At 43.2% G+C, this 23795-nt stretch overlaps 1 protein-coding gene and 1 long non-coding RNA gene across 5 annotated transcripts in view; one reads left to right on the forward strand and one right to left on the reverse strand.

Annotated features, from left to right (window-relative positions):
- Positions 1-1690: 1690 nt before the first annotated feature.
- On the reverse strand, positions 1691-12826 carry LOC114677517 (uncharacterized). Of its 2 annotated transcripts, XR_013417004.1 has the most exons (5): positions 12491-12826; positions 11690-11834; positions 9260-9337; positions 2769-2836; positions 1691-1885 (listed from the first exon to the last, which is right to left on the reverse strand). It is a non-coding gene; the product is annotated as an uncharacterized LOC114677517 (long non-coding RNA). The 2 variants fall into 2 exon arrangements; XR_003728846.2 differs by lacking the exon at positions 2769-2836.
- The window catches only part of UST (uronyl 2-sulfotransferase), a 315313-nt gene continuing 303645 nt past the window's right edge, over positions 12128-23795 (forward strand). For 2 of the 3 annotated variants that reach the window (XR_013416004.1, XM_077998416.1), the window contains exon 1: positions 12128-12781. Coding sequence is in view for 2 of the 3 variants with exons in the window: in XM_077998416.1 (XP_077854542.1) it covers positions 12535-12781 (247 nt within the window). In the remaining variant the exon portion in view is untranslated. 3 annotated transcript variants of the gene reach the window in all.

A 23795-nucleotide genomic window follows, 5' to 3' on the forward strand; every position in this document is an offset into this window, starting at 1 on the left:
ATCTTCACTCTCAGTTGCTGCACATTTCATTGATACAATGGATGCCACCACACGAAACTTTCTTTTCTCACCAATAAATTTTCCGGTACATCTTGCCTTCTTTGATGAATGAAGTGTCTTTGCTTGGATTAAAGACTAAACCCTCTACTTAATTCTGGCTTCATACTTTTCCTGTAAATTTCACCTGTCATTCTGGCATCACAAACGCATCCCTTTCTACTGGATCATCCCAATTACCACATTAAATCTGGTATTTCCTGTCTTTAAAGGAGAGAGGGGGAAAAAGGAGACAGAGACAGAGAGAGAGAGACAGAGAGTGAGAGAGAGAGAGAGAGACTTCCTAAATCCCTATAAGTTTCCCAGCTGCTGCCCATTTCTCTGTACCCCTACATAGTAGATCACCTCAAAAGACGTTTCTGTAGCCATTCTATAGCCATCTCCAATACACACACACGTACACACATCCTCTCCCAAATCAGACTACTTCTCACTACCTTCACAGCTGTTATCGAAGCCCAAACCACCATCATCTCTGGCCTAGATAACTTGAATCAACCAACTGATTTCACCCTTACCCTCACATTCAGTTCTTTAAATAGCAGCAGGATCAGTATTTTAAAATGCAAAATCTGGTTAAACCCCCTATGATGACTTCAATGGCTTCCCATCACATCTACAAAAAATTGAAACCTCTTTTCCTAGTTTTCAAAGACTCTGATGATCTGGCATCTTTTTTTCTCTCCAATTTAATCTTCCTCATGCACTTTGATCACCTCAAGTGCTGTGCTCTATAGCACATCTGATTTATTTCTATTCCTTAAGCAAGTGAATTCCTGTCTCGGGGACTCTGCAATTTCTGCTCTCTCTGCCTGGTGTACTCTTCCTCAGGATTTCCATATAGCTTTCCCTTTAATTTCTATTTATTCAATTTATCTCAAAAGTATCCTTCTCTGAAATTCCTCCCCTGAGCACTGTTTCTAAAGTAGCACTTCCTTTCCATGCTCTCAGCTTTATTTTCTTCTTAGCACAGGTCACTACCTGGCCTTCACATTGACCTGTTTATGTGTTATCTGTTTATGTGTTTACTTTTTGTCTCCTCCACTAGAACACATGTGCCTTGTGAACAAGGGCATTATCTCTGTTGTTTTCTGCTATATCTCACGGCCTAGGACGGTGCATGACACAGAGTGAAAACTCAACAAATATGTGGAATGAGTGAAAGAGTGAATGAATGGATTAGCTCTTCGGTCTACTCCTATCCCAGTCATACTTCTGAAATTGTCAAACTCACCAATCAGCTCCAGGATGTTTCCTCTGTCATCTTTCTTTCTTCTTTTTTCTTTCTTTCTTTTTTTTTTTTTTTTCTGAGACAGAGTCTTGCTCTGTCACCCAGGCCAGAGTGCAATGGTGCGATCTTGACTCACTGCAACCTCCGCCTGCTGGGTTCAAGCGATTCTCCTGCCTCAGCCTCACAACTAGCTCGGACTGCGGGCATGCGCCACCATGCCTGGCTAATTTTTATATTTTTAGTAGAGATGGGATTCTGCCATATTGGCCAGGCTGGTCTCCAACTCCTGACCTCAGGTGATCTGCTCCCCTTGGCCTCCCAAAGTATCTGTCATCTTTCTTGTTATGTGAATTATTTATGGTGTGGGCTATGAGGTTAAAATAGAGACCCCAAATACAGTGATTGTAGAGCGAATTTACTTTATTTTTTTCACAAGGGAGTCCAAATGGCAGTAGGCAATCCACAGCAGACAGATGGCTCGCTTCTTAAGAGCATTCAGGTTCCTAGGTTCCTTTCACCAGTTTCTCTGATATTCCTTGGAGTACTGTCCTCATGTGCATGACGGAAGCTGAGCCCCTTCCATGTCCACATTCCAGCCTATGGAAAACCAGGAAAAGAGAAAGGGGGCATGCACACCCAATACTGTAAGGCCAAGTATAGCACATTGCATAAGCTTCTTTTTCTCACACTCCGCTGACTCGAGCTCAGCCTCATGGCCACATCTAGCTGCAAAAGAGACTGGGGAATGTGGTCTCCATGTAAGCGGCTTTGTGTCCAGCTAGAGCTCAGTGGTTTCTATTACTAAAAGAAAAATGGAGAAAATGGGTACAGAGAACAAGCAGGAGTCTCTGCCACATCTTACAAGCATTTGTTACAGAGGATCATTCTCTCCTTCATAGAATACTTTTGTTCTTTTGGCTTCAGTGACACCACCACACTCTCCTGGTTTTCCTCCGGCCCCTCTGCCTACTCACTCAATCTCTTTTGCTGGGTGAACTTATTCTGTTTGAACTCTGCATGTTGGACTTCCTGAAGGCTTCGTCCTGTGCCATCTTTTATTCCTTCCATCTACATGCTTCTCTAGGTAATTTTATTTAATTTATGTGATTTTATATACCACATTGATAGAAATAATTTCTGAATTTATGTCTTTAGCCATGACCTTTCCCTGGAGCTCCAAATTCATATATCCAGTCGCATAATTAACATAGCTGATCATAACTCTTGGTTGCTTGGGCTACCCATGCCCCTCTCCCAAGCCTGCTCCTGCTTCAGTTTTCTGCATTTCAAGAAACAGAGAAATAGTTTCAGCATCATTCCAGGTGCTCAGACAAAAACCTTAGGTATCATTCTTAGCTTAGTTCTTCTCTCATCCAGTTCATTGACAAGTTTATACCCTAAACCTCCAAAGAAACATATCCTGAGTTTGTTAACTTTTTTCTGTCTTCCCCATTACCAGCCTGAGCCCAGCCAGCCTCACCATTTTACTGGATGACTCATCTTCCTGCTGCCACTTTCACTGCCAACAAGCCAACCTTACACAGCGCCCTAAGTGATGAATTAAAAACATAAATCGGTTCATGTTGATCATTGAACCCTTTCCCATCTCACCTTGAATAAAACTCAAACTCTCTACCCTGGTCTACAAAGCCCTACAGGGACTGGCACCATCCACCTCTCCAGCCTCATCTCATGTCACCTGCTTTCTCAATGACCCACTCCCATCACAGTGGCACATACCAAGTCTATTTCCATTTTAGGGAAGATATGAGGCAGAAAGACCTGAAATGGATGTTTTCTCTGCATGAAATGCTTGTACCCCAGATCTTCCCCAGGAAGCTCCTTCTCATCCTTTAGGTCACACTGCAAAGGTCAACTCCTTAGAGAAGTTGTCTCTGTCCACGCAGTCTGCGGTAGACTCGCCCTTTCAACCCACCACTCTTAGTCGCATCACCCTGTCTTATTCTCTCAATAACAGGTAACACTACCTAGCAAAATATATGTGTTTATTCGCTGTCCGTATCCCCTCACAGTGGATGTGAATTTCATGGGAGCAGGGCTTGTCTTGGGCCCTACTGCAATCCAGGGCCAGGCACATGTTGGGCCCTCAGTAAGGATCTGCTGAATGAATGTCTGAATACAGCTCCAATTCTGGAACCTCTTTAGCATCCCAGGAGTATTCTAAAGAACATGACAGCGTGAAGAAAAATTCTATATTTCCAACGTCTTTTAAAGACTTTTTCCAAACTGCCTTAGTACCATAAAACCTGCTTTTCTCTTCTATATAAGGACACAAAATTATATTCTCCTTTAGTAAATGCACTCAGGCAGATTCAGGAGAGACCACAGCTTGTAGTGCTCAGGTTCTTAATCTAAGTCCATGGACCTCCTAGGGGTCCACGGATATGCTGAAATTATATGCAGAAGATACATTCATTTCTCTAGGAAGTAGGGTCATAAGTTTGTTGGATACTCACAGGGGGTCAGTGGCCCAAATAAAATCCACTTTATTGTGGAAAAAGTATTAGAGACCAGGCACGGTACCTCATATCTGTAATCTCAACACTTTGGGAGGCTGAGGTGGGTGGATCACTGAGGTCAGGAATTTGAGACCAGTCTGGCCAACATGGCGAAACCCTGTCTCTACTAAAAATACAAAAAAACAAAAACAAACAAACAAAAATTGCCGGGCAAGGTGGCAGGTGCCTGTAATCCCAGCTACTAAGGAAGCTGAGGCAGGAGAATCACTTGAACCTGGGAGATGGAGGTTGCAGTGAGCCAAGATCATGCCACTGCACTCCAGCCTGAGTGACAAAGTGAGACTCCATCTCAAAAAAAAAAAAAAAAAAAAAGGTTTAGAGACGGACTTGCAAGATCTGTATTTGAGTTCTGGTGATGTCAGTCACAAATAATGCAAATTTGTGCAGATTATGTAATTTATTTAGATTCTAGTTTTCTTATCTTTAAAAATAATCGGACTTACATGTATTCTGACTTACACGTACCCACACTTAAATTATATTTAATCCCATCACAGGATGCTATGTGCTTTACTGTATCTCCCAGATAATGACAATGAGGCTCAGAGTCTACTCAGGCTACTTGCCCCAAATCACATTTGTCCCCATATAAGTTCTGGATCAAGACCCATGCTTCTCCCATGCTTCAAATTGCCTGCTCTTTTATTTATTTTTTTATTTAGACACAGTCTCACTCTGTCACCCAGGCTGGACTGCAGTGGTACGATCTTGGTTCACTGCAACCTTCACCTCCTGGGTTCAAGCTATTCTTCTGCCTCAGCCTCCCAAGTAGCTGGGATTACAGGTGCCCGCCATCACACCCAGCTAATTTTTGTATTTTTAGTAGACACAGGATTTCACCATGTTGGCCAGGCTGATCTCAAACTCCTGACCTCAGGTGATCCACCCACCTCCACCTCCCACAGTGCTGAGATTCCAGGCATGAGCCACCATGAGCAGCCTGCTCTTTACATAAGAGTTTGCAGTACCATCATTCCGCAGTCCAATTTCTCTGGGTGGAATAACGTCTTGGACCACTTCACAGCAAGTACCATAGAGAAAAGCAGCTAGCTGGTGATGTAGTTTCCCAGCCAGGTAAGCACACTCCTGAACCACAGCAGAGCCCTGTGAACCCAGGAGTATGGGCTTTATAATCCATTCTTGACAGAAGAGAAAACGAAAGCACAAAGAGATTAAGTAATTGACTCTAGGTCAGAAGGTTAGTAATTTTTAGGGCTTAAAGATTATGCTTCACGATGTAGTATTTTCTTAAATTTTCTACTAAGATGACCTTGAGAATCTCTACTAAGATTCTTCACTAGAGAGCTGACTCTTATCTTCACAGTTTAGTATTTGGCTGTTCTTCAAAAAATTATTTTAAAGTACTTTGCAAAGCTTGAGTAATATTTTTTTTCTAAGAGGACAGGAAGATATGTAATGTGCCCATTGAACAAGGACTAATGACATTGTTAGGAAGGAAGGAAAAAGGATATCACTTCTACATCGATTTCAGTTTTTATGCATTAACACCAGACAATGACCTCTAAAATGAGAAGAGCACTAGCTTAACATTGTAAATTGACAAGGATCTTGGAAATGAGGAATTAAGGTCAGAGATTCGACTGTATAGATTCTACTCATGGCAGGGTAAGAGGCAACCGAGAATAACATGAAAGCAACTGGTAAGTATTTGACTTCTTTTTTTTTCCTTTCCCTCTGCTTACACCAATGGTCTATTATACTTCATAAAAAATAGAGACAGTACTGAGACTGTTTCCAAGAGAGCCTTTAGGTGGCTAACAGTGTCACACTGGCCAGTCTCAGGGACCAGCTGTGCAGTTCACTTTTGATTTGAAATACAGTTGTTGTTAAGCATAAGTTAAAAGCTGAGTTCTCAAAAGTTGTGTCATTGCATAGGAGTTTAAATATAAGCAATAGCTTATTGGCTACTAAGTGCAGTTTTTGTAGTCCTCCCATCCAAATATGCCTCTAGATCATATCCTCTGGTCAGATATGCTTTTGAGAGACTGTTCAGGCAAAGGCAAGTCTACCTTCCCAGATGGTTTTCAGTGCATTTCTGCCCCACAAACCAGAGCAACTCTCCAGTTTCTTTCTTTCTGTCTTTCTTTTCCAAGGTCAAAGCTCAGACAGCTTGGTTCTCCAAGAGACTGATGGCCCCAATCCCTGAAATGAACAGCAGTCCTAAAGAGCAACAGCCTCTCTGCCAAGGGGAATGGCAACACCAGGCAAAGCCAATGGACTCACATCTCTTTTATGATTCCATGAGGCGTTCATAATCACAGGGAGTAGCTGCATTGCTAATTAGGGGTCACAGAGGTGGTGAGGGCCTCATTCATTCATTCACTCTTTCTTTCAGTGAATACATCTTCAACTGGAAACAATTCTTTTGATGATTATCTGAATGTTCTCCCAGCATGAAGGCCTGCTTTCCATGACCTCTACGTCTCATCCGCACTTGGCCAACCACAGAATCAATAAGATTTGACCCACCAAACATCAGACCCTTCCTATAAAAAACTAATCTTTTTATTCAACAAATATTTCTTGAGTGATCACTACCTATGAGCGCTATGCTAGGTGTTGGGGATAAAACAATAAACAAATGAGACAAAATCATGGCCTTCAAGATGCTTGTTTTCTAGAGGGCAGAAATACACAACACATACAAAATACTAACATTTCAGATTATGGTATATTCCATGGAGAAAGCTAAAGAGGTCAAGAGAATAAGGAATGTAGGTGCATACGTGCATTACATACAGAGTAGTCCCAGAAGACTCCTTTGATAAGGCAACATTGAGCAAAACTGGAAGGAAGTCAAAAGTCAAGTCATGCAGAGGTGTGGGAAAAGAACTTTCTAGGCAGAGGGAACCGTGAATGCAAAGGTCCTAAAAGAGGAGCAAGTTTGTCTTGTCTGACAAATGATGATAAGCATGGGTGAGCAGGAAAAGTGATAAGAGATGAGGTCAGAGAAACAATGGAGCCAGATCGAGTAGGACCTTAGAGGCTACTCTAGGATGCTGCCTTTTACTCTGAGTGCATTGGAAGCCACTGGTAAGTTTTGAGCACCAATGGCTATTTAGGCTGCTCTGAGGAGAATGGAATATGGAGTGAAAGGCTGGGAGCAGGCAGACCAGTCAGGAGGAACAACAGAAATTGCTGATTGCCACATAGTAGCCATCTGCCCTTTCTTTCTTTAGCAACAGAAACCTGATTCTTGCCAGGTGTGGTCGCTCACGCCTGTAATCCCAGCACTTTGGGAGGCCGAGGTGGGCAGATCACGAGGTCAGGAGATCAAGACCATCCTGGCTAACACCGTGAAACCCCGTCTCTACTAAAAAATACAAAAAATTAGCCAGGCGCGGTGGTGGGCGCCTGTAGTCCCAGCTACTCGGGAGGCTGAGGCAGGAGAATGGCGTGAACTCAGGAGGCGGAGCTTGCAGTGAGCGGAGATCGTGCCACTGCACTCCAGCCTGGGTGACAGAGCAAGATTCCATCTTAAAAAAAAAAAAAGAACCCTGATTCTTATTTGGCAGCAATGCAACCAGCTAAAGTCTAGATTTCCTAGTACTCCGTCCCCTGTCCCTTACAATTAGACAGAGTCCTGTGATTAATTTCTGGCCAATGACCTATAAGAAAGTAGATTCATAGCACACTTAGGAGCACCGCTTAAAAACAGCCTACTCAATTGGGAGGAGTTCTTTGCTCTTTTGCTTCCTTCTGCTGCCAACCTGGAACATAGACATAATGGCTGGAACCCTAGCAGCCATCTGCAACCATAAGGAGCCCTTTCTGTTTTGTTTTGTTTTTCTCCCCTTCTGCATTCTTATCATTTATTTGTTGTAAGAACACTCAAAATCTATTCTCTTAGCACTTTTCATACAATGTTATTAACTGTAGTCCTTATAGAACTCTTGAATTTATTCCTGCTGCCTAGCTGAAATTTTGTATCCTTTGACCAACATCTCCTCAATCCCTATCCTTCCCTCCTTAAACCCTGTTAACTATAATTCTACTCTCTGCTTCAATGAGATGGACTTTTTTAGATTTCACCTATAAGAGAGATCATGTAGTATTTGTCTTTCTGGGTCTGGCTTATTTCCTTTAACATAATATCCTCCAGATTAACCTATGTTATTGCAAATGACAGGATTTCCTTCTTGAGGCTGGATAGTATTATCCATTCATCCATTGATGGACACTTCAGTTGATTCCATATCTTGGCTATTGTGCACAATGCTGCAATGAACATATCAAAGAGGTATGAATATTTCATACCTTTTCGAAATGCTGATTACATTGCATAATATGGCCTTTAAAATGGAAGCCACGTGCTGAGGATGGTGGAACAGAACGCTCAGGTGGGTCCCTGAGGATAGCATAGAAATACCACACCTAATCTGGACTGCCTATTTCTGGACTCGTTTTATATGAGAGAGAAATGGCCCGGGCACGGTGGCTCATGCCTGTAATCCCAGCACTTTAGGAGGCCGAGGTGGGTGGATTATTTGAGGTCAGGAGTTCGAGACCAGCCTGGCCAACTTGATGAAACCCCGTCTCTACTAAAAATACAAAAATTAGTCAGACTTGGTAGTACACGCTTGTAATCCCAGCTACTTGGGAGGCTGAGGCACGAGAATTGCTTGAACACAGGAGAAGGAGGTTGCGGTGAGCTGAGATCACACCGCTGCACTCCAGCCTGGGCAACAAAGGGAGACTCTGTCTCAAAAAGAAAAAAAAAAAGACAGAGAGAGAGAGAGAGAGAGAAATAAAGTTCTTTTCTGTTTAAGCCACTGGTTTTTAAATTTGGTTTTTTTTCCAGCTATATGTAGCTAAACTGAAACACGATGAATATAAGTAGCCTTTGCAACAATCCAGGTGAGAGAAGATATTGGTCTGGCCCCGGTGGGGTGGCAAAGGAGGTCAGATTTTTTCTTTTTGAAAGGTAATGCCTATAGGATTTGCAGATGGTTTAGATACAAGAATAAATGAACTATTAATAGAAAATCTGACTTCCAGTTTGGGGCCCAAGTGACTTGAGAGTGTAATGATTTACAGAAATGCAGAAGGCTATGGAGGGGACAGGCTTGGGTGTGGGACTGGGGTTGGTGGGAACGGCAGTCTAGGGCACATGTGGCAGCATGGCCTTGATAGAAGCAGGAACACAATGAAACAGGAAGGGAGGCCAAGAGCACGGGGCATAGATTGGTAGGAAATGAATGAGCTCTCATCCTACTGCTTCTATTTTCTCAACAAAGTCTGATCCAGGTCATCCCCTGAGACTGAAGGGAAGAAAGCAGAGGGTGGAGATGGGAGGTTTGAAGACAGAGACACTATAAAATAGTCCTTTTAGTGAGTGGGATTGCTGGGCAGCCATGGGTGTGCATCCATCTGAAATTTGTGCTCTCTAATATAAAGAAAAGCCACTTACCAGCGCTGTGTGTTTTTCTGCAATCCAGTCCAGTTGCATGATTGGGTTTAACTGAGCCTGGGTTTCACCAGACAAGCACTGTAGGACAGAAGATGAGAGAAACAGGGAGAATGAAGGGGTGTTTGCAAGAAGGATCAGAATGATGGATCAGTAATCAAAACTGGATAAAGAAAGAAGTAAACACATGAGATGGATGAACACAGAGTTGACAGTTCTTGAAAAGACCGAAAAACAGGGTGGGTTCCAGAGAAGCCAAACAGAGAAGGATAGAAGGTTGTGAAGGGGGAAAAGGAGATGTTGGAGGAGATGCAATTAGTCATCATTGAGGACAAAGGTCAAATGAGTCACTGGAGAGAGAAGGAATTGAGAAGCTAAAGATATTGAATGGAGGTCAAGGTGCTGAATAAAGTATATTCCATTATAAGACTACTAATAAAATTCGTTCACAACTTCCTCTAATTAGATTTGTTATCTGCTTTGAATAAAGATACCATTCATTAGTCTAAGTACTTTAAATTTAATTTTTTTTCCTGAAGGGATATTTATGGGACTTCAAAGAACAAAGTTTTACCCAAACAACTAAGTTTTTGTTGGGTGAAAATACAAAGCATTTTTTTCCATGTGAAACTTCTTTGTATCTTGATATCTTTTCTTTTTCTTCTGTGAGTTATTTTAGGCGGCGAGTCTATTAACGCAATCTTTTAAAGATTGACCTGTTTATTCTCCCTAAAATAGTTCATGTCGTAGCTTGTTTCTTCTGAGCTGGACTTTGCCCCCTTGTACTTTCCTCACAACATTTTCATTGTTTTTTAAAATAACATTTATTCTCATATTTACTTATTTTTCTCAGATGTTTGTTTCCTTTCTTCCTGCTCCATCTCCCTGTTCCTCAGATTCCTTTCCTTAGGAGAAAAAATTGGGATATTTCCCACAGCATGCTGTGAGAAAACTCTCTGGACTTCCTGGGGGTGGGACTTGTGAACACAGAGGGTCTTGCACACTATTTTATATCCAGCGAGTGTTCAGATTACAGGGCCAGGCCTCAGATACAGGTCCAGTTGTGGAAGGTGGTCCCTGAAACATTATGAACACTGCTTTGCTCCTTCCGTCTCCTAGTCCCTCTTCTTAAGCTCAAATGTTATTAATCGGGAGTCTGTTCTGGGCTACTCATTGCACTGATTAAAGTAATTCACATTAACGAGCAATGACTGATCTACTCAGTTCTCTTAGGGGAAGTCACATTTCTAAAATGTGCATATTAATCCATATAAAACCCTGATTCTAGAGATAAATGTGAAACAAATGATTAACACTCTATTCAGGGTTTTCAGAGACAGAACAAAAGATTTTCTCTTGTCTTGGGGCCCCAAAACAGCCTTCTCATCCCTTAGAAAGTGGGCTAGGACAATGTAAAACTGGGAAGAATATTGTGTGTGTGTGTGTGTGTACATGTGTCTCTCTGTGTGTGCAGCACCTCTCACCTCATCTACACATCTCTCTAGCTCATGATACATGTTTCAAATCATGAACCAGAGATATTCATATGTGAACGCGGTTAAGACATATTCTTAAAGAGTAAGTTCTCAGTCTAGGATAATATTTTGTAATTTTCCATATAAAATTCTTCAGATGCCCAACTTGTTGAAGGTTTTTAGGAGCCTAGTCTTAGAATCACAGAGGTTCGTGGCTCCTGGTTCCTCCTTAAATCCAATTGTTCATTACTGGAATATACAAATGAGTAGGGAGCCAGAGATGATAGGCACCAGAAACTGAGGTTTCCATTTCTCAACGTGGCCTGAACTAAATGAATTAAATCTCATCCTCCTATGGGAAGTGGAGGAAAAGAGCTCTGGCTGGGAAGTACTGCTGTGCAGTGGTTAGTATAGTGGGTCTGAGGGTCAAATAGATTTGAGTGCAACTCCCAACCCAACTCCCACTACTAGCTTTGGGACCTCGGGTGAGTCACACAGGCCTCAGGTGCTACAGCTTCTAAAAATAGTGATAATAGTATTCTTACATAAAGTGTGGCTGATGAGAGCAGCCCTTCCGTGGGTCAACCACCCCATCAGAGGATCTGTGCCTACGATAGAGCCTTTTCTGCCTCGGGAGGTTCTTTCGGGTCCAGAAGCTTCCCCATGGAGGGAAGAGAGGCAGCAATGAAATCGGCGTATAGGGGGACTGGGCTCTTTCCCCTTCATGTCTACCAGGGCAATGACCTCCTAGAGTCCGCTATGCACCCCCCACTTGCCTCTCTGGTCACTGAGAGGTGAAGTAGTTGTAGGACCAAGAAAAGCAAGAAGAGAGCGTCCTCTTCTGCTCCCCTTCCCGGGAGTCTGGGCGCTGAGCCTGGCCCTCTGGGGCGTGTTTGAACATAACTCGCACCGCTTACTCTTTTCCCATCTCAGCAGTATTGAGCCTGTATCCTAGTACCTTTTGCCGGCCTTGTGTAAGCAGCTTGCACGGGATATATAAGGAGAATCAAGTTTCTGAACTTCAAAAAATGTAAAGTCAGTCGTGCTTCTTCCTGCCGGTGACTGTTTACGAGAGGGAAGTCAGCGGGGCCCCGAAGAGGTCGCTGGTGGCGCAGAAACCGCGGCCAGATTGTAAAGAACAGGGGAAGGAAAAAAAAAAAAAAAAAACCCAGAAAGTTTCTTCCTTGTTGCGAATAATCGCCGCCCCCCCACCTCCGCCCCCAGCAAAAGCAGTAACTTGACACCCGAGCGAAATCCCGAGACCAGAGCGGAGAGGGAGGGGAAAGGGAGGAGAGAGCCGCGGAGCGCCGGAGGGAGAAAGGGGAGGAGAAGGAGGAAAACCCCTGTCAAGGAGGTGGAGCGAGGGGATGGTGTCCGCCTCCTGTTCCTCCCTGCCGTTTTTTAGAGAAGCCTGAACCGGGACAAAACACGCTGAGACCTACAGACACAAAGCCGGGGGGTCCACGCTGGCGCTGGAGGCGAGCCCCGGCGGCCGCAAGCGAGCCCGAGGCGCTGCAGGGCGCTGGGCGTGGGGACGCTAGCGGGCGCGGGACGGGCGCGGCGCCCCGGTACGGGCAGCGCCCCGAACCGGGGCCGGACACCTCGGCTGCTCGGGCCGCGGCGGCGGGGACCATGCCGAGGAAAGTCTCCTGAGCCCGGCAACTTCGGCCCCTCCCCGCCCCCACCCGCTGCCCTCCGCGCGGCCCTCCCCATGTGCAGCCGGCCAGCCGGGCTCTCCTCCTCGCGGCGGATGGGTGACCTTTTCCTGGCACGAGCAGGCTGTGCGAGGCGGCGGAGCAGGCGATGAAGAAGAAGCAGCAGCATCCCGGCGGCGGCGCGGATCCCTGGCCCCATGGGGCCCCTTTGGGGGGCGCCCCTCCGGGCCTGGGCAGCTGGAAGCGCCGGCTGCCCCTGCTGCCTTTCCTGCGCTTCTCCCTCCGGGACTACGGCTTCTGCATGGCCACCCTGCTGGTCTTCTGCCTGGGCTCCCTCCTCTATCAGCTCAGCGGGGGACCCCCTCGCTTCCTGCTCGACCTGCGGCAGTATTTGGGTAAGGAAGCTGGCCAGGCTCTAGGGCGGCGCCTACTGCGCAAAGTTGTGCGGCGGGGAGAGGGGCGCGCCGGGGACTTCTCGCGCTGCCACCGCGCGCGCGGCCGCCGCCGCCCCGGGGCTCTCCAGGTGCGAAGCCCGCGAGCATCTGTGCCGCGGTCTGGAGCGCCTTTTTCCTCCCGCGCGTCCGGCTGGCCTCACCCAGACGGTGGCGCCGCTGGGTTGCACTGCCTACAGGTACCCCGGGGCAGGGCACCGCTCACCTTCCGCCCGTCCCACCTCCGCCACCCCCGCCCCGGCTGGGGCGGAGTGGATGGGTGTGTAGGGTGTGCGGGAGTGTGTATCTTCAGGCTTGGCGGCGCGGGGAGTGGCGAAGGAAAGGGACAGTCCGCTCCGTGGCATTGTTAGTGACCACAGTTCCGTCCCGTCCCGCGCGCCGGGGAGTGCGGGTGGGTTTAGCCCCTCCCCACGGTCCCCTCTGAGAATTCTGTCCCGCGGATCCTGCCCGCCAGCCCTGTTGGCTCCGTGCTGTCCCCGGGCTGGCTTGTCCTTTGGCCGCCGCTGCCTACCCCGTCGCCCGCAGCTAGCCTGGCGCGGGGAACGGGCTGCATCTAGGGGTTTGGGGCTGCCAGAGGGCGCGGGTCAGCCTGGCCAGCAGTGTCGCCTCCAGTAACCCGAGGATCCTCGGCGCTGTGTGCGTCTCAAGCTCAAGTCAAAACTTGTGTGTGTGTGATTTCTTAGGAGAGAGGACGCCTATCTTTAGCAGAAGTAAGGAAGGGGTTGTGACGGGAGGGAAAAAGCCCTTCCAGCAAGAAGGCGTGACCCCGCAGCTCCCTTGTTTCGGCTACGGGAGCCAGGGGTGCCAGGGCTGGGCGAGCGCAAGCCCAGGTCGCAAGGACGATGCTGGCCTGCGCGTTCGAGCCAAGGGAGGATGCAGATCCCTCAGAAGTCTGTAGCCAGAAGAGGTCGTGCGGGGGTGAAGGCTGGGAGAGCTCCAGCTTCTTGCAAGCATTCGAAGTGATAAGCCTGAGCATCTGCACGATGAGAGCGAGTGTGGGGAAGCAGAGCCACCGAAGTGCTGGAAGGAAAATGGGCCAAATGACCCGGGCCAGCTGAAGGCTGCCATAGTTACCCCAAATGTCGCTTCGTGGCAGAAGCCACAGGTCTAGATAGCAGACCGTCTGGAGAATAGAGAAAAGAAAAGAAAACCCAAAACAAACAAACAAAACAAAACAAAAAAACAAAACCACATCAGCAAAGTTACAAATGTGTTAGGGAATTTGGAAATGTAGACGTGGATAAAATAATGTTCTTTATCTTGTACATGACCTCATATTTTAAAAGTTACACTTTTATTTCTTTATAAACTTTGGGGAACTATAGATGAGAGGAAAAGTTTGCCCAAGTAGATTTCCAAAGCATTTGGTTTCATAGAGGATTTGGGGCAATATACCCTTTATTAGGGAATCAAACCTTTTCTTTTCGTAAGTTCTATATTGTGGAGTCTCATAACTTCCTCCACTCTCTGACACCTGCTAGTGCCACAAAAGTTAACAGTATTTTCATCACCAGCAGCAATCCCTGTTAACAGGCATTGGGAGGCAAGCGTTGAGGCTCAGGGTCTTTCTTCATTAAGTGTGACAATGAATTCTTGCAGAAGTTCTTTTTAAGTAATATATGGAGGCTAGGGGTGTAGGGAAAAGTGTAAGGGACCAGAATGGAAAACGCCTGTGCTCATTGTCCTCAAAGCACTTGGTCTTGCGTAGGGTACTCAAGATTTCATAGGCCTAGTGTTTCATGGCAGAATTAGAAGCCAGACCTGACTGTCAATGAAACTTCCCACCCAGCTCCTAAAGTTTTGGGGTTCTGACACCTTTCTTGAGGAAGGGAGATTCTGGGAGGAGGAAGGAGCAAAGGTACTACTGAGGATAAAATCAAGAAATTTCAACATATATTGCATTAACATTTTCACTTTATATTTCCAAACAATGAGGCCTGATAAATTTGGGTGGTCAGCTGGTAGAAGGGTGAATTCTCAGCTTCTGCTCAGGAAACTAGGAAGAACTGAAAGATTGAACGCTGCTTCTGTTACTAGCTGATCATTACATTTCTGACTGATGTGATAGGTTCAAAATGACATCATTGTGAACTGAAAATAGGATACCCTTGGCCAAATTTGTTCCCTGTTGTCTTGTCACGTAAATATAATGATTTTTGGGAAAAGTGGGCTTGTGGTATTTTGGATGGTCTAAAATATACCTTTAATAATATAAGGCCACTGTATCTGCAGAATTACTTTCCCGTTTTCCTCCATTCTTTTATTTTAGTGTCTGTCAAAACAAAACTCGTGGTTAGTAAACACATCCTCTCAATTTCCTCAGCCAATTTTGGAAGCAAGTATTTTTCTTAAATGTGAGTTCATGTAAAGTCAAAATTTTCCAAATCAACATATGTTTATATCAAACACTTTTCTTTACAGAATATTATTTCATTATACTTATACAATATTCTATGTCTGACACACAATGGCCACTCAATAAATGTTGGTTGAATTAATGACCCAACCTATTGTATCAAACAGGTAGTGTGATACTTAACATATTGAATATTCTCACAGGAAAGCCAAGAGATAGTAACATTCTTAGTAAAAGCTAATATTTATCATGCATGTACCAGTCAGTGCATACACAGGGTGACATTCAATCTGCACAGCAGCACTGTTGGTAGGTTCTATTGTTATTTCCATTTTCTATACGGGAAAAATGAAGGCAAAGAGTTATGAAGGACACATAGCAAGCAAGGACTTCAACCCATGTCTGTCTGATTGCAGTACCCATTGCATAGCACTATGGGCAGTTTAAGGAGAAAATGGAAGGACAGCCAAGATGCAAAAGGGAATCTAAAGATCTGGACTGGCTAAAAACGATCAATCACATTTATGTCCATAATTCCACCTTCCTTTTCTTGATACTTGAACTCTGAGTATCTTGAGGAGCCAGCAGAGAAGAGAAATAATTCAAGCAAGTGGTTTAACTCTACCTTCCTGTATTACTCCGCACTATGCGGCCTCCATTTACATAGGGAACTAGACCCTCCCTGAGCTGGGCAACAACTGGGAGTAATGTTGGTCAGACTCGCATCTCCTGGGTGTTTTCTCTTTCTTTAGCAGTTGTGCTGTGTCTAGGCTAGTGGTTCCCAATGTGGGTCCTTGGACCTGCCGCATCAGAATCACCTGGGAACTTGTGACAAATGTACATTCGAAGGTCTTATCCCAAAGCTGCTGAATGAGTCTGGGCACAGGGCCCAGCAATCTGTGCGGCAGCAAGTCGTCCAGGTGATTCCAACGCAGAGAATTTGAGAACCGTTGTTGTTGAGCAAAGTATTGCTTTCAGGAGGCTTCCCATGTGTTTGAGAGAAAGGAGGAATGTCGGGGGGGTGGGGTGGGTAGATTTATAAAGTATTTAAAGGTAATAATGTACATGGTTTCACTTTTTAATTTCACCTTTTAAAAATGCACCTTCTTTGCTACTTAAGCTCCACTGTTTTGAGGGAAGGACCAGCCAACAGCACCCACCCCAGCTGGCTTTAGACCTTCCGAGGTTAGGAGAGGTGTGATGTGGGGAGTAGGATGACGTGGGGCAACCGGAAAGCATAGTATGGGGAAGGAAGAGAACAGAGTCACTGATGATCTTTTCTCTTCCGCACAGGAGACAGCGGTGAACAGTCCTTCTTCCTAGTCAGTTTGGGGAAAGGCAGAGCATGTTCTCCTTAAAGAATGTTCTGCTGTAACACATTTGAAAAGAGTAAAGGAAGTGGTGGGGAGGAAAATCATGCAAGGATAACTGTTATCTTGACTTCCCACCCTCAGATTGGATGGAGGGGGAACACAAACATACAATGGGGTAAATAGAAATATATAGCAAATGCTACACTTAAACTTGGAGACCACAGTCTTTCCAATTCAGTGATTTTTTTTTTTAAATGGCATTCAAACTTTGTTTTGCTATGGAAAACAAACAAAAAATCAAATAAAATCTCCCCCAGAAATTAGGTTATGATGCAGCCTTGCTGCCAGTAGCCTTATTACTTATGAGCTGTGGAGATATCAAAAACTTGGAATAACACTCATTACATTGATATAAACAGAATAAGCCAGATGGCTTACTACTGATCTTGTACAACCGAGAAGCTCTAATGATTTATCATCCAGCCTTGGATATGTGATTTAGACTTTATGGGAGCTAAACTTGTTGGATTCATTCCAAGCTGATATGCTTTCCTTTCCATTTTTAATTTATACCACTTTAAATGGAGATATAGAGCTTTAGTTCTCAGAATTGCCAATCTTTACATATATTATATATGAGCCTGGCAATTTAGAGTCAAAAAATGAAAAGTATGTCATTTTATTGAATTTGAAATTCTCTAAGTTTAAGTGCATTTAAAGGAAAATGTGAAAATAGAGGTCCATATCTGTTACAAAATAGTTTCTTTGAACCTTAAAAGCCGAATTTTATTTTTCTTCTGCATTTCACACATGGTATAAATATAGTACTTTCGGCTCCAAACAGTAATCTAGGAATTGAATGCATAAAATATGATGTTATCAATAGAAATTGTTGACATAGAAAAAATGATATTCTTGTTCATAGTTACAAGTTTATATTGTGGGGTTGGTTGGGGACACAGTGGCACTGTATTAGAGAAAGGATAGAAAATGGAATTCAGCTATGGTAATCCGTCCTGTAAACAAATAGCATGAATGGTGAAAAGCACTCTGCCTTGTAAACTGTTTTTTAATGTAGACTAGTCTCAGTATGAATTGTCTAAGAACACATATAAATGTGGATTATCTAAATACTGTCTTTCTTCAAATTCCCTGTCATCAATCCAGGCTTAAGACAGTGGTTAGTTTTGTTTTGGAGAAACTGGAAAGAAAGTGGTCAAGCTTTTTGAGTCCCAAAAGAAATAGTATCTTTTGCTTCCTCAGAGGGAGGCTGAAGGAGCAGAAACAGTAACTTGGCCTGCAGCTGTACTGGTGGGTGTCCATGATGGACAATGAAAACGCATCTTATTTGATGGATTGTAGCTGCTAGAATTATTAGGAGTTACCACTTGTTTTTCGGAAAGAAGTAAGACTTTACCACAAATGAATTTTGTCATAAGTATATTTATTTGTATTAAATAGAAACTCGGCTTTAAGCAAACAGTGATATACATAAATCCCTTGTTTTATCAGAAATAGGGACAAAAACACTAACATTTCACAAAAATTCTTATTTGCAAAAGTCAATGTAGCAACTGTTTTGCAAGAGAATTCCAAATGAAGTACATTTTGGCATTTGCTATTAGTTTTTAAACAGCTTTGTTGAGATGTAATTCATATACCATATAATTCACCCATTTAAAATTTTTAATAGTTTAATAGTTTTTAATATATTATAGATATGTGTAACCATTACCACAATTTTAGAAGATTTTCATCACCACAAGGAGAAACGCCATACCCTTTATCCAACACTTTTGCACCATCAACCCCAACCCTAAGCAACCGCTAATTTACTTTCTGTCTGTATAGATTTGCCTATTCTCGGTATTTTATAGAAATATAATAATATAATATGTGGTCTCTTGTGATTGGCTTCTTTTACTTGGCATAATGTTTTCAAGGTTCATCCATGTTATAGCATGTGTCAGTACTTCCTTCCTTTTTATGGCTGAATAATATTTCCTAAGAATTTTTTTTATTATGGAGTAAAATGTTCCATAAAACTGTATGGATATACCACATTGTGTTTATCCATTCACCCATTAATGGACATTTGGGTTGTTTTCACCTTTTGTCTACTGTAAGTAGTGCTGCTATGAACATTTGTGTTGCAAGCCTTTGTTTCAACACCTGTTTTCTGTTCTTACAAGTATATACCTAGGAGTGGGATTGCTGAGTCATATGGTAATTCTAGGTTTGACTTAGTGAGGAACTGCCAGGCTGTTTCTACAGTGGCTGCACCATTTTACATCCCCCCAGGAATGTGTGAGAATTCCAATTTCTTCACATCCTCACTGCCATATAATAAACATGATTTGTATATTCTTAACACTAGACCCTTTTCAGATATATGATCTTGCTATTAATTTGAGGGTTGGGAAATAAACTGACTTAAATGTTCTGTTATGTATTGTTCACTACATTATAGGTATTCACCTTATCAAGGAGCAAGAAATTAGTTTTTTATGTAAATGAGTTTTAAAGTGTTAAGTACGGTATCTGAGTATATTGTAAAACCTAAACAAACTCTAAAGAGGATTGAAAACAAGGACCTGTTCTAAAGAATCCTGGGGGTCTTGTTTTATAGTTATGGATTACTTTGAATATTGAACACTTTACATTTATCTCAAAGATATGATAATTCATGGATAGTTAACACTTACCTGTTTTAGAACTGTCATAAAGATTGCTGTGACTTGTATGTGGAATATGAGTGTAGCTAATTTTTGAATAGTAGATTATAGTACAATGGATATGTTTTGTCTTTATATCTGCTCACTGGAATGGAGCTGATGAGCTCAGCAGGGGAAAACACTTGGGTCCATTATGTTCCTTATATAATATATGAAGCAACCAAGGAAATCTTAAGCATTCTCATGAAATTGGAATTCATATACAATTTATTTTGTATTCATGTTGTGGTATAATATGAAGGACAAATATATAGGAATAATATTTGCTATGTTTATTTTTCTTTAGTAAAGTAACTTATGAGTTTTAAGAAGAAATATTGTTTTTATAAAAATTACAGAACATTTTAGTACGTTTTAAAAATATATATATAATCAAAATAAGAAGCTCTAAAATAACAACAGTCAGTTAGATGCTGCTTGGCCTCAGTTTGAATAATTGGTAACACTCTCTGAAATGGTCTGCCTCTGTGTCCCTACCCAAATCTCATCTTGAATTTTATTTCCCAATTGATGTCTTTAGCTTATTTCTTCCTTGCTCTTTGAAGCTGATGCTCCAAGCAGATACATTACAACCACTTATGACATATGAGTACATATAGTTTTGTTTAGAGAAAGTTGCCCATTCTAGAGTGTAGTGGGGCCATCAGAGCTCACTGCAGTCTCAACCTCCTGGGCTCAAGCCATCCTCCTACCTCAGCTTCTTGAGAAGCTGGGACTACAGGCATAAACCATCATACCTGGTAACACAAACATTTCCTTCTGTGCACAGAGATAACTGTCCATTTCTTACCTTTGGGCATTTAGAATTACACTTTTAGAGCTCTCTCTGTAATTAAGAATATCTGAGGTTAATTTAGAGATTTGTGTGCATGCAATTAGAATGCAAACTTCTTGTTACTTGTCATTTTCTGAAATCCTAGAACAGTTGTTTTGGGAGTTTGCAGAATAGCAGTTATTTCTGTAGGTTAGCGTCTTCTTTAGGTAGCAATTTGTGTTAAATTAGCCACTGTGTTTCAAGCATGACTTTAAGTCATGAAGGAGATGAGACCATGGAATGATGTGATTTTTGAAATAGGGACTGAACAGAGTTTAACCTAGAACTGCACTATGACCATACTATAAAATTAGGTCTCAATGCACCAAGCCATTTACACTTGTTTGGTGTAATAACCTTAAGTTATGGCTTTGATTAGGCAATAATAACCTTAAATCATGGCTTTGATTAGGCAATTCTTAGTTCATTCATTAATAGATGATCTAAATAAATGATTACCTTTAACTGTACTGCATTTCTGGAAACACCATTGCTGTTTTTTAGTTCAATGAGTACAATTTTCATAATCTTTATGAAAGAAAAATGAGAATATTCTGAGATATATGAATTCCTTTGTTCATTCAACAAATATTCACGGAAGGCCTTCCTTGGGGCAGAAGCATCAGGAACTAGGAAGGATATAGGTTTTGGAGCAGAGCTCTGGGTGTGAAGCACTGTGTTACCATTTATTATGTGGGACAGCTTGAGCAATTTTATTAACTTCTCTGAACCTCTGATGTTTCGATAGATACAATAGGATCAATAATTGCTGTTTTACAGGATGCTTCTCTGACCCAAGGCCTGACGTTTAAATTCAACAATTGTCAATTTTCTGAGCTTGTTCTTTGCTTCCCTTTAACTCCCTCTTCATTTAGCACACATAGACATATGAGTGCATACACACACTCTTACCAGCACACAGCTGGGGGAGTATGCAGATTCACTGATAACCTGGCTTCCAATGGAAAGAATCAATCAAACCCAGAAATACACAATTACTTAACTAGTATTTTTGTGGCTTATCTTGCTACTCTCAGATTGGCAAGGGCTCTTCAAAACCTGACAGGTTCTAGTAATTCAGCCATCCCACTAATTATATATATGCACACCTTCCTGCTTCTTCTCTTCTGCTTCCTGGAAATAGTCTTTAAAGGACACATTCTTTGCACAGCCTGATTTCCTCTGTTTTGAATTTATTCACACTACTTTTTTTGTTCCTGCATTCACAAAATAAAAATAGCTGTGTGGAGGGAGTATGCTGGAGCTTACTCTCTGGGATAGCCAGCTGTTCTAGGATTGCACTAGTGATCCATAAGCTACACCCTTTCAGAAATAATCACAATGCCAGGCATACACTGTGCCTGCTCCCAGAACTTCCCCCATTCATGACGAAACTACCACATCCAGTAGTATGCCCGCTTTCTTTTCTCAGTTCCCACTTCCCTCTCGTTGGTAGTCAGAACAAGAGCAGTGAACCGCAGAAGCAGATCTTGTGTCTTCACCAAGAGGCTGGTGAACTTGCTTGTTTCCCATGCTCAGCCTCTCTGTGTTGCCTTGCTCTGTTAGCCTCCAGTGGGTGTTGGGGCAAGTGAGAGCCATACCATCTGGCATGGCTGGTCACCCAGTTCCTTCAGCAGTTGAAGGCAAATGCTGATTTTACATTATTTCGTAGAAAGTTGTATTTGGTTTGGGGACCTTAAAAACCCTGACCTTGCCATCCAGCACACAGCTTCCTGCTTTAACACAAAGGCTGTTTGACATGAATGCCTTTCCATTGGATAAGGAGAACTGTCAGGCAGAGCCATGCAGCTGGATGGAAGGGGCACTAGGCCTGGGTGTGCAAGGAGTCCCGACAATAAGTCAGTGGTCAGTGTTAAGTCATGTGAGCCTCCTAGGCTTCAGTGTCTTCATCTCTACAATGAAGGAGTTTCCTCAGATCCATGATTCTCAGCTGTTTCGTTCTTTAGGACCCTCATCCATAGCAGTGTTTCCATACGGTCTTGACTGCCACTATGGGGATACATCTCAGTGGCCAGGAGAGGGAGAAAGGGCATGGCATTGGAAGTCCTTTAACAAAAGTCCCTGAGCTCACGCCTGTAGTCCCAGCACTTTCAGAGGCCAAGGTGGGCGGATCACGAGGTCAGTAGATTGAGACCATCCTGGCTAACACGGTGAAACCCCATCTCTACTAAAAATACAAAAAATTAGCCCGGTATGGTGGCAGGCACCTGTAGTCCCAGCTACCAGGGAGGCTGAGGCAGGAGAATGGTGTGAACCCGGGAGGCAGAGCTTGCAGTGAGCCGAGATCACGCCACTGCACTCCAGCCTGGGCAACAGAGCGAGACTCCAACTCAAAAAAAAAAAAAAAAGTCCCTGAGGTAATTTTTCTGTGCACTCCCAGGGGAGAGCGTTTCTTTTCTCTTTAGAATCATGGAAGTAGATCGTTCTAAGATCTCTTCTGTTCTTAAAATCATGTGCTGAAAGAGACAAGAGGTCATTTAATTGTAGCAACTGAAACAATTATAATGCTATTTTTGTTAGACCTAAACACTTACTTAAAAATTGCAGAAGTCCAGTGACTAAGACAAGTAGAATACACAAAAACATTTTAGGCCATCATTGTCGTCATTTTCTGAGCCTTAATCATAGTTAAATTTTTTCTAAAATTAAAATCAGCAGTGCTTTTCCTCCAACTCCGCCAGAACTTGCTCTAGAAATTAGGGAAAGCAGAATGTACCCAGAAAGTCTTAAGAGAGAAGAAGCAGAGTAAGACATGGGTTTCCAGAGTTCAGAGTCGCTTTTCCTCCAACTCCACTAGAACTTGCTCCAGACATTAGGGGGAGCAGAATGACCTCAGGAAGTCCAAGAGAGAAGCAGCAGAGTAAGACATGGGTTTCCAGAGTTTAGAGTCTCTGTGTGGTAGGTGAAAGCTGTGTTATTGATGAGGATTTGCATAACCTCCTCCCAGTTGCCTGCTACTGGCCATCCCATTTCATTGTGGGCAACTCCAGTGGATAAGATGGTTCTTCACAGTGTGGTGAGCTACTCCTTTCTAGCCTCCATCCATTTTTTGCTAGTTCTTCTGGAAGCTACATAGGCTTGTCTATTGGACTATATAGTCTTCAAATAATTGAAGATATTAAAATGACTATTATGTCTACCCCGCTCCGTTACACACATAAATCTTGTCCGGACAAATAGGTCTATTTACCAGTACTTTCTCATCAGAAGTCATTTGAAGACACAGAAAGTAAAAACCACAAAGAAAAAAAAAAAAAACTATATTAAAGTGAAACCTGAACAATAACACCCCATAAACCTAGCAAAAAATTTTAAAAAACCCCAAACTGGGGACAGACATCTCCCCAGGAAATGGAATTAATATTCAGATCTTTAAAAGTTCAGTTTATCAATGAGAAAAAGATAACTCATGAGATAAATGGGCAGAGTACAGGAGCAGTCACAGAAGAGGAGACACGGCTGGCCAGTAAGCACAAGGAGAAATGAAGTTGTTTTGATTCCCTTACACATCTTAACCCCCTTCCTCTGTCTACATGGCCCTTAAAAGCCACAGAACTGAACAATTTTCCAGTTCCCTCAGTTTGTGAGCCTACTTTGTGCAGTGGTATGTTACTCTTAGAAGGCATCCTCTTCTAAGCTGTGGTCTTTGAGAATGACTGCTCCTCCCACTGCTGTTCTGAGGGTGTTGGCAGGAGTGCAGCAGAGTCTGGCTTCAAGG

This window comes from Macaca mulatta, chromosome 4 (genome assembly GCF_049350105.2).
Source record: "Macaca mulatta isolate MMU2019108-1 chromosome 4, T2T-MMU8v2.0, whole genome shotgun sequence".
NCBI lineage: Eukaryota > Metazoa > Chordata > Mammalia > Primates > Cercopithecidae > Macaca > Macaca mulatta.